We start from the raw sequence: 11,297 nt of genomic DNA, 5'->3' as shown, positions 1-11,297 counted from the left end.
GTAGCAAGGGATCTTTTGTATGCACCGTCCCGCTGACAGGATAACACATACCACGGCATTTAATATACCAGTTGTGGTGCCCTGGTTGAAACGAGATATAACCCAATTGGCCCACCAACGGGGATCGATCCCTGACTGACCGTGCGTCAAGCGAGCGTTTTACCACTGGGTTACGTCACGCCCCAAAGACTGTATTATTTGATAATATAATTTAACATTTATTTTGGGTTTAGCCTCTAATAAGAATATTTTTGGCAAACCTGTCATATTAATTACCCACGATACCCACGATACCCACAGTCAGGGGCCCATTAAAAAACAATGATATTCCTCTTAGCCACACACACTACAGGAAGGAAATGTTTTATTTAACGACGCACTCAACACATTTTAATTACGGTTATATGACGTCGGACATATGTTTAAGGACCACAGACATATAGAGAGAGGAAACCCGTTGTCGCCGTACACCATCCCTCAGACAGGATAACACATACCACGGCCTTTGATATACTAGTCGTGGTGCACTGGCTGGAGCGAGAAATAGCCCAATGGGCCCACTGACGGGGATCGATCCCAAACCGATCGCGCATCAAGGGAACGCTTTACCAGTGGGCTATATCCCGCCCACACTCTACAGGAAGAAACCCGTCCGCAAATATGTGTTTAACTGGAACATTATTGAAATGGTGGGGGGGGGGGGGGGGGGGTGCTGTCGGGTTTCTTCCTGTAGTGTGTGTATTAGTGATCAATATGTGGTTTTGTTTTTTATAAGGGAACTCAAAAATTATCGATGTAAAGGTATTTGACGTCAAACATAGGATTGTTCTTGTATTAGAGCGGGAATCTTTGACTACCGTTTAGTAGGCAGCGATTGCGCATAATTTATATAGATTGGTCTCTGACAGTAAGAGAGTATTTAAAACTATCCAAATGTCCGTCTAGCTCTCTTACCGTCAGAGTAATCGGGGTACCCACCGGTCATGTGTCCATCTACATCAATTTATTTATTTAAGACACTAAACCATAAATACATAAATTATGATTTATTTGCACACGGTATCCTAGGAGACAGTTCTTTAAGCCACGCCCTTTGGTCTGAATGACATGGTGATTGCTCTGAGAGAGTACCTGTCGCGTTGCCACGTCCACCATTCCACTCCATCGTGTACCTGTAAAAAACAAGCCACAAACAGCTGAAATGGTTGCTATTGCTGGCGCTAATAAAAGTAATTATAAATATCAGCTACGACTCTTGTTGTGGTGTGTATACCAGGTGTTTATCATAAGAGCAGTAATGTCATATGTCATGAAATAGAATAGATTTTTGTATTTTATTAGCCCTATAGGTAGTACTAAACCAAATAATTTCCGGCTGGGTCAAAGTTCGAGGTGCACCCCAACACGTCCTGTCATTGGTGATACATTTAAATGTGTTGGTTGTAAAAACAAAACGTTTATCTGAGTAAAAACTTTATGCAATTTTATTTCATCATAATTAGTGCCACTGTGTCAAGTAGCCTCGTGCTTGAAACATGTATGGGTTACCTGTAACAAAAGGTAACAAAAAGTACTCAAACTGCGTTCACACTTACATTTTTAACTAGTTTAAAGGCATACTGTCACGGATTTAAGGACCTTATTTCTCTAAAAATGGATAATAAATAAAAATTACATTAATTGTTGGAAACCAAATCTAGCTATCGCATCACCTTAACTGAACCATGATGGAGTGAAATCCATGTCAACCCTCTTAGCAATTTTAGTTTTTGAATTATGGACCATTGCCATAATTCAATTATTTTTACAAAATCTCATTAATAAATGGAGTATGGTGGTTATGAAGATGGTTGAATAAAGTACATTTAGAGACAAATGAAATTATTTTTGTTGAGGTAATACTTTGTTAACCCATTAAATAGGTCAGTGGTCTGTGACAATATGCCTTTAACTAAACTGGTATAACTAAACCAGTTTTAAAATGGCACGTTTGAACGCTCGTCATTTCCAATGAAAAGCGTCAATAATGGATGCATGCGTGCGTTCGCAAAAACGCATGCGATCAGCCACAATCAAATAATCGTAGATGGTGTACATTCCCAAAACGCAAATCGCAGACACATGAGATGTAGCAGTCGGACCGCACGCACGCGCCGCAATCTGTCTATATGGGCCTTTAAGGCCTTCTAGATTATGGTAGTCCCTATCCAATTGCTAGTGATATTATTCATTGTCGGGTTAGTAAATAACTATTATAAGTAGCCCGACGGATAGTGGGGAAAAAATCCTTGGCAAATGCTGCATTTACATATTTTGTAAATATGAATATCCTGCCCCCTCTTTCCACCCTCAATCTAAGGATGTTTAAGCTCTATCTCTCTCTTTAGGTGACGCCTGATTACTCCTATTAGTAACATTGTATTTATTTAAAGTAGTGCTAGTGAATTTTTAATCATGGCTAGTACATTTTTAAAATCTCTCATCCCATGGCTAGTGGATTGTTATAAAATTCTCAAAGCCCTGCCTTAAGATGTATGAACCCAATTGCTGACCCTCGTTGTGTACGACCCAGAGTTGTAGTATTTCCCGGTTAGGTTGAACTGGCTAAACCACTATAGTTAAGCCAGTTAAAGTTGTACGACCCAGAGTTGTATTATTTCCCGGTTAGGTTGGACTGGCTAAACCAGTATAGTTAAACCAGTTAAAGTTGTACGACCCAGAGTTGTATTATTTCCCAGTTAGGTTGGACTGACTAAACCAGCATAGTTAAACCAGTTAATGTTGTACGACCCAGAGTTGTAGTATTTCCCGATTAGGTTGGACTGACTAAACCAATATAGTTAAACCAGTTACGTTGTACGACCCAGAATTGTAGTATTTCCTGGGTACTTTGAACTTACTAAACCAGTATAGTTAAACCAGTTTATGACCCAGAGTTGTAGTATTTCCCGGTTAGGTTGGACTGACTAAACCAGTATAGTTAAACCAGTTTAAGTTGTACGACCCAGAGTTGTAGTATTTCCCTGTTAGGTTGGACTGACTAAACCAGTATAGTTAATCCAGTTTATGACCCTGTATGACCCAGAGTTGTAGTATTTCCCTGTTAGGTTGGACTGACTAAACCAGTATAGTTAATCCAGTTTATGACCCTGTATGACCCAGAGTTGTAGTATTTCCCGGTTAGGTTGAACTGGCTAAACCACTATAGTTAAGCCAGTTAAAGTTGTACGACCCAGAGTTGTATTATTTCCCGGTTAGGTTGGACTGACTAACCACTATAGTTAAGCCAGTTAAAGTTGTACGACCCAGAGTTGTATTATTTCCCGGTTAGGTTGGACTGACTAAACCAGTATAGTTAAACCAGTTAAAGTTGTACGACCCAGAGTTGTATTATTTCCCGGTTAGGTTGGACTGGCTAAACCAGTATAGTTAAACCAGTTAAAGTTGTACGACCCAGAGTTGTATTATTTCCCGGTTAGGTTGGACTGGCTAAACCAGTATAGTTAAACCAGTTATAGTTGTACGACCCAGAGTTGTATTATTTCCCAGTTAGGTTGGACTGACTAAACCAGCATAGTTAAACCAGTTAAAGTTGTACGACCCAGAGTTGTAGTATTTCCCGATTAGGTTGGACTGACTAAACCAATATAGTTAAACCAGTTACGTTGTACGACCCAGAATTGTAGTATTTCCTGGGTACTTTGAACTTACTAAACCAGTACAGTTAAACCAGTTTATGACCCAGAGTTGTAGTATTTCCCGGTTAGGTTGGACTGACTAAACCAGTATAGTTAAACCAGTTTAAGTTGTACGACCCAGAGTTGTAGTATTTCCCTGTTAGGTTGGACTGACTAAACCAGTATAGTTAAACCGGTTACTGACCCTCGTGGTGTATGACCCAGTGTTGTACTATTTCCCGGTTAGGTTGGACTGACTAAACCAGTATAGTTAAACCAGTTTATGACCCTGTATGACCCAGAGTTGTAGTATTTCCTGGTTAGGTTGGACTGACTAAACCAGTATAGTTAAACCAGTGCATGACCCAGAGCTGTAGTATTTCCTGGTTAAGTTGGAGTGACGAAACCTGTATAGTTAATTCGGTTTATGACCCAGGGATGTAGTATTTCCCGGTTAGGCTGGACTGACTAAACCAATATAGTAAAACCAGTTTAATTTGTACCACCCATAGTTGTAGTATTTCCCTGTTAGGTTGGACTAACTAAACCAGTATAGTTAAACCAGTTTATGACTCAGAGATGTAGTTTTTCCCGGTTAGCTTGAACTGATTAAACCAGTATAGTTAAATCGGTTTAAGTTGTACGAACCAGAGTTGTAGTATTCCCTGTGTACTTTGGACTGACTAAACCAGTATAGTTAAACCGGTTGAGGTTGTGTAAGTGTGAACCCAGTTACTGAACCTCGTGGTGTATGACCCAGCGTTGTAGTATTTCCCGGTTAGGTTGGACTGACTAAACCAGTATAGTTAAACCGGTTACTGACCCTCGTGGTGTATGACCCAACGTTGTAGTATTTCCCGGTTAGGTTGGACTGACTAAACCAGTATAGTTAAACCGGTTACTGACCCTCGTGGTGTATGACCCAACGTTGTAGTATTTCCCAGTTAGGTTGGACTGACTAAACCAGTATAGTTAAACCGGTTACTGACCCTCGTGGTGTATGACCCAGAGTTGTAGTACTTCCCGGTCGGGTTGGCCGCCCAGCACTGGTTGTACCAGAAACCGCTTGAATACACCCGTGCGCAGTTGTCGTTGTAGGGGTCGTTGTCGCGGTCGTAGGTGGAGAAGGGCATGTTGTCTTGGGAGAACCGGTTTCTGGAATCCAAGAAAAAAAAACAGTTGACGTTTCATTGAGTTAGTTCAGTGTTTCAGAAAACGTCAAATTATAAAATATATGTAGTTAAACTTGACAACAACTTAGGCTAAGTTTCTATAAAGTCTGTAACAGGCGCAGATCTGAGCTGTCCACACCATCGCCTACCTGTCTCAACTTCCTCCACGTATGCAGTGTCTGTGTATTTCTCTGCACCCACCTGGCATCATCGTCCTCTGCCACTAATAAAGATGGTCTGACCCACGGCACTAACTAACGACCGCCGGTAGTAGGGGTGCATAGTAGGTGGTTACATGTGCCTCTTAACAATGTCATAAGTAACTGCTGAACACTCCCCGAAGTGGTCAGACTAAGCCCACAGCTAAAAGCTGACGGGGAATGGCAGGTGTGTGGTACAAGAGACAATCGCCTGTCGCGGTTGGAGAGACAAGGACTGGGATGTGGAGGTAGACAGTGAAAGAAGTTGAAAGATAGGAGTTGCCAGATCGGTAAGAAATGAGATGGAATTCAAAAGAGAGAAAGGAAAGGGGGCAGTGGGATTAAAAAATTTTTTTTTTAAAATAAAACGGTTTTATGAAAACACAGCCACAGACGGTCAACGTCTGTCAGTTCCAGAGTTTATGGAAACCAGGCTTTATCCATCGTATATTTTGATAGCCATAAGAGGCGGCGGAAGCAAAGGTTAGGGTCAAGACAAAGGGAGGGAACTGCCCCGAACTCTAAATATTATGAATTAGACTCCAGTTAAAAAGCGAATTTATAATTGCCCCCTCCACGTTTGCTGGCATTGTCCTACGCCTATTCGAGTCTTAGTGAGGAAACCCGCTACGTGTTTCCATTAGTAGCAAGGGATGTTTTATATGCACCATCTCACAGAGACGATAGCACATACCACGGAATTTGGTATACCAGTCATGGTGCACTGACTGGAATGAGAAATAGCTGCGCCCCACCCCCTAGAGAGGTGTAGCTGTGACGTCACAGCAAGTTGCTTCCCCGTTCCATGAAGCGATCTTAGCACTACTATCGCCGATTCTTTCGTGGAACGGGGCCCTAGTCTTTAAAATTAAAAAGGTATGCTACGCGTAGTAAATTTTGTGGTTAATATATAATTAATATACACAAAATTAATAAAGTAATAACATTGTGAGAATGCCACTTATTCAAGTCACTAAAACTGCAAAACTAGCTAAACGATTAGTACTGTTACCGATTCATAGTCGGCCGAATTTACGAAGTCTGTTTTTCTTAGACGCAGGTCTTTAAGCCTGGGAAATGTTATGTAGTTAAACGCGTAAGACATACAACCAGACTTTGTAAATATGGCCCATTATGATTAGCTATTTGTGTCCGTAACAGTAAGGGCGTGGTTGCAAAACCTCTATTCATCTGCTAAAGGGACGCTGTTTGTTTACAGACTGTATACTGGAACAACCTGAGTTGTCTTCAATTTGTCACCAACCCCCCCCCCCCCCCCCCCCCCCATTACTTTGAGCAAGACGGCCACAGACCACAATTAATTTCGCTATGTTTCTATATAGCCTTAGCGGCTATAACATTTGTATTAATATCAGCAGGCCCGTGGATTTTTGTATGTACCTTTGCTTGCCTGGGGGACAAATACCCTGAAAAGGACAACCCCTGTTGTCCAGCTCTTTCTCCCAGCATATTGGTTTAAACAAACACACCCTCTAAACCTGGCCGGTGTACACCCATTTTACACAAAAAGCACTACTTTTGCATGGGCCGGAATTACCACAAACAAGTCTTCAATGTCAACAAGTTACATATGTTTACAAACTACATGCTCTCCCCTGTCACTTCAGTCAAATAGTTGCTACTTCATAGCTGCCTGCTATGAAATAATCACAGTCAAACAGCAGACTACGTGCGTGGACAAATTTCCGGACAACCGAATAGGAAGATAAGTGTAATCTGAGGCCAGACCGAAGTCGTTTCGGAAGTGTATTGATTGTACCACAATGCTGCTAGACCCCGTTTTACGATGTTTACAATCGCATTAATATGGATTCGTCGTATGGTTGTAACTTTTAAAGTCGCTAGCGTAAAATCGATGTTAAATCACTAAGTTTAATGGTAGCTACAATCGGCTCGTAAAACGGGGCACTGTGCCTGTCAGTGGTCGTCTGAGGAGCTACAGGCCACAGGATCGATCGCAATAGGTTGAACTGTTGTTCTGGGTCTCATTTTTTTTTTTTCTTGTCCAAGCCAATGCACAATAACAGGTTGGTACTGTATGCACTGTGCATGTATTTATCTGTCTATATGAAAGTACAGATAATATTTAAAAACACAGAGCGTCAACTACCAGGATTCGAATCTACTGCACCGATTGGAATGATATTTGGCAGCCTGCAACCTTAACATCTCGGCCAACCAGGTCTTCCACAAAATGGAAACATAATTAACCGTAGCCGGAGTTTACAATGTGCTGAGGTGTCGTTAAATAAACAAAAGAAAAAAAGAAAGAAATGTTTTATTTAACGACGCACTCAACATATTTTATTTACGGTTATATGGCGTCAGACATATGGTTAAGGACCACACAGATTTTGGAGGAAACCCGCTGTCGCCACTTCATGGGCTACTCTTTCCGATTAGCAGCAAGGGATCTTTTATTTGCGCTTCCCACAGGCAGGATAGCATAAACCATGGCCTTTGTTGAACCAGTTATGGATCACTGGTTGGTGCAAGTGGTTTACACCTACTCACCGAGCCTTGCGGAGCACTCACTCAGGGCTTGGAGTTGGTATCTGGATTAAAAAGTCCATGCCTCGACTGGGATCCGAACCCAGTACCTACCAGCCTGTTGACCGATGGCCTAACCACGACGCCACCGAGGCCGGTTTAAATAAACAATACATTTCTGGAGATTACATGTTATTCATAAAAAAAGAAAAAAAAAAAGAAGAAGATGTTTAAAACTAATGTAATAGTTTGTATTGTTAAGATCCAGTAAAATGCTCGCTTGATGCGCGGTCAGTTTGGGATCGATCCCAGTCGGTGGGGCTATTTCTCGTTCCAGCCAGTGCTCCACGACTGGCATATCAAAGGCTAGGATATGAGCTATCCTGCCTGTGGTATGTTGCATATAAAAGATCCCTCTCTACTAATGGGAAAATGTAGCGGGTTTCCTCTCATAGACTATACGTCAAAATTACCAAATATCTGACATCCAATAACCGATGATTAACAAATCAATGTGGTATCGCTAAACAAAACAAACGATAACTTTTACTTTTATTAGACACCAAATACTCTTAGCTTACAGTGCATTGTAGTGTCATTGAAATACTTTTAGCTTCCATTGCATTGTAGTGTCATTGAAATACTCTTAGCTTCCAGTGCACTGTAGTGTGATTCAAATACTCTTAGCTTACAGTGCATTGTAGTGTCATTGAAATACTTTTAGCTTACAGTGCATTGTAGTGTCATTGAAATACTCTTAGCTTACAGTGCATTGTAGTGTCATTGAAATACTTTTAGCTTACAGTGCATTGTAGTGTCATTGAAATACTCTTAGCTTACAGTGCATTGTAGTGTCATTGAAATACTCTTAGCTTACAGTGCATTGTAGTGTCATTGAAATACTCTTAGCTTCCAGTGCACTGTAGTGTCATTGAAATACTCTTAACTTTCAGTGCACTGTAGTGTCATTGAAATACTCTTAGCTTACAGTGCATTGTAGTGTCATTGAAATACTCTTAGCTTACATTGCATTGTAGTGTCATTGAAATACTTTTAGCTTCCAGTACATTGTAGTGTCATTGAAATACTCTTAGCTTCCAGTGCATTGTAGTGTCATTGAAATACTTTTAGCTTCCAGTGCATTGTAGTGTCATTGAAATACTCTTAGCTTCCAGTACATTGTAGTGTCATTGAAATACTCTTAGCTTCCAGTGCACTGTAGTGTCATTGAAATACTCTTAGCTTCCAGTGCATTGTAGTGTCATTGAAATACTCTTAGCTTACAGTGCATTGTAGTGTCATTGAAATACTCTTAGCTTCCATTGCATTGTAGTGTCATTGAAATACTCTTAGCTTCCAGTGCACTGTAGTGTAATTCAAATACACTTAGCTTCCAGTGCACTGTAGTGTGATTCAAATACTCTTAGCTTCCAGTGCACTGTAGTGTGATTCAAATACTCTTAGCTTCCAGTGCACTGTAGTGTCATTGAAATATTCTTAGCTTCCAATGCATTGTAGTGTGCTTACGACGCATTGTAGTGGCATTGAAATACTCTTAGCCTACGACGCATTGTAGTGTCATTGAAATGCGCCTAGCCTACGACGCATTGTAGTGTCATTGAAATGCTCTTAGCCTACGACGCATTATAGTGTCATTGAAATGCTCTTAGCCTACGACGCATTGTAGTGTCATTGAAATACTCTTAGCCTACGGCGCATTGTAGTGTCATTGAAATACTCTTAGCCTACGACGCATTGTAGTGTCATTGAAATGCTCTTAGCCTACGACGCATTGTAGTGTCATTGAAATACTCTTAGCCTACGACGCATTGTAGTGTCATTGAAATACTCTTAGCTTACGACGCATTGTAGTGTCATTGAAATGCTCTTAGCCTACAATGCATTGTTGTGTCATTCAAATACTCTTAGCTTACGACGCATTGTTGTGTCATTCAAATACTCTTAGCTTACAATGCATTGTAGTGTCATTAAAGCTATTCCTTTCCTCTGCTATCCACTACGTACGTTTTTAACCTAAATTCAAATACTCTTAGCTTACAATGCATTGTAGTGTCATTAAAGCTATTCCTTTTCTCTGCTATCCACTACGTACGTTTTTAACCTAAATTCAAATACTCTTAGCTTACAATGCATTGTAGTGTCATTAAAGCTATTCCTTTTCTCTGCTATCCACTACGTACGTTTGTAACCTAAATTCAAATACTCTTAGCTTACAATGCATTGTAGTGTCATTAAAGCTATTCCTTTCCTCTGCTATCCACTACGTACGTTTTTAACCTAAATTCAAATACTCTTAGCTAACAATGCATTGTAGTGTCATTAAAGCGATTCCTTTCCTCTGCTATCCACTACGTACGTTTTTAACCTAAATTCAAATACTCTTAGCTTACAATGCACTGTAGTGTCATTAAAGCTATTCCTTTCCTCTGCTATCCACTACGTACGTTTTTAACCTAAATTCAAATATTATCTACTTATTTTGAACACTAAAACTTATAATACGCAAGGCCTTTTTAACGTTTTTAGATCGTTCTGCTCGCTTCTCCTTGTTTGATGTGCACTGCTGTGTGCATTCTTTGTACTTCTCGATATCGCATTTCGCAAGGATTATTTTGAGATCAATCCAGTTGACTACAGTAAACACATCGTGCTAAATACTGTGTACAACGATAAATTCTATAAATACAACCTTAATGGACGCCGCCATGTTTCTCGCTTAACATAGATGTGACCATATACACGGCGGTCGTGTATATAGCTTCGGCTAATGAGTGCTGGCTATATGCACGGCGGTTGTAATTTTGGGAAAAAGATCAGTGTAAGACCATTAGACCTCATGTAAACTTCACTGTACAAAGCACGGGTTACATGTAATGTTAAATGATGTGGGAGGCAAGACTGGTCCTCCAACTTCAATATAACGGGAACCAGTGTATGTTTTGACGGGCGACATCGGAGCATCAACGTGATATAGTTGCAGCCAATAAAAGATGTTGTAAAATAAATACACTTACGAGTTGAAGTGGAAGGGATCTCCGGCGTCCCCGCTGTAGTTGCCGACGTGGATGGTGTAGTTGTGCGTCTCGTCGTCCACGAGGAAGCTGTCGTACAAGGCGTAGGCATGGTTAGCCTTCCAGTCCCACATGTCAACCCGCATCACGGTGGCCTGGGGAAATAGCAAACAGGGTTGAACAATACTAGTATTGTAGATATAAGTGACGTCACAGCATGGTTATTATTTTACGTAAGTAGCGTCAGAGCATAATTATATTCAAGAATATTATATAGAGATGACGTCAGAACATAACTAAATTTAAGAATATGCTTAGATGTAGGTGCCGTCTGAGTATGGTTATTCTTTAACATAAGTAACGTCAGAGCATAATATTATATTCAAGAATATTCTTAGATACAGGTGACACCAGAGCATAATTGTATTTATATTCTTAGATATAGGTGACGCCAGAGTATAACTATATTCAAGAATATTCTTAGATATACGTGACGGCAGGCATAATTATAGTCAAAAATATTCTTAGATATAGATGGCGTCAGAGCATTATTATATTAAAATAGTATTGTTAGATATAGGTGACGTCAGACTATAAATATATTGACGAATATTCAAACAAGTGATGTCCGAGCGTAATTATGGTCTAAAAGTATTTATTACAAAGTTAAACGTCTGCTTTGTTTAACGACACCACCAGGGCACA

At 40.4% G+C, this 11,297-nt stretch overlaps 1 protein-coding gene across 1 annotated transcript in view; it reads right to left on the bottom strand.

Moving 5' to 3' along the window:
* Positions 1-1,031: 1,031 nt before the first annotated feature.
* LOC121389443 (slit homolog 3 protein-like) overlaps positions 1,032-11,297 on the bottom strand; it is a 33,231-nt gene continuing 22,965 nt past the window's right edge. Inside the window, exons 9-11 of the mRNA XM_041521073.1 lie at positions 10,596-10,747; positions 4,667-4,832; positions 1,032-1,172 (exon numbers count right to left, since the gene is read on the bottom strand). Coding sequence (XP_041377007.1) covers positions 1,080-1,172; positions 4,667-4,832; positions 10,596-10,747 — 411 coding nt within the window. The 3' untranslated portion in view covers positions 1,032-1,079. The remainder of the gene's footprint in view (positions 1,173-4,666; positions 4,833-10,595; positions 10,748-11,297) is intronic.

This window comes from Gigantopelta aegis, chromosome 14 (genome assembly GCF_016097555.1).
Source record: "Gigantopelta aegis isolate Gae_Host chromosome 14, Gae_host_genome, whole genome shotgun sequence".
In the NCBI taxonomy this organism is placed as follows: Eukaryota; Metazoa; Mollusca; class Gastropoda; order Neomphalida; family Peltospiridae; genus Gigantopelta; species Gigantopelta aegis.
This window is presented reverse-complemented; position numbering and strand designations above follow the sequence as displayed.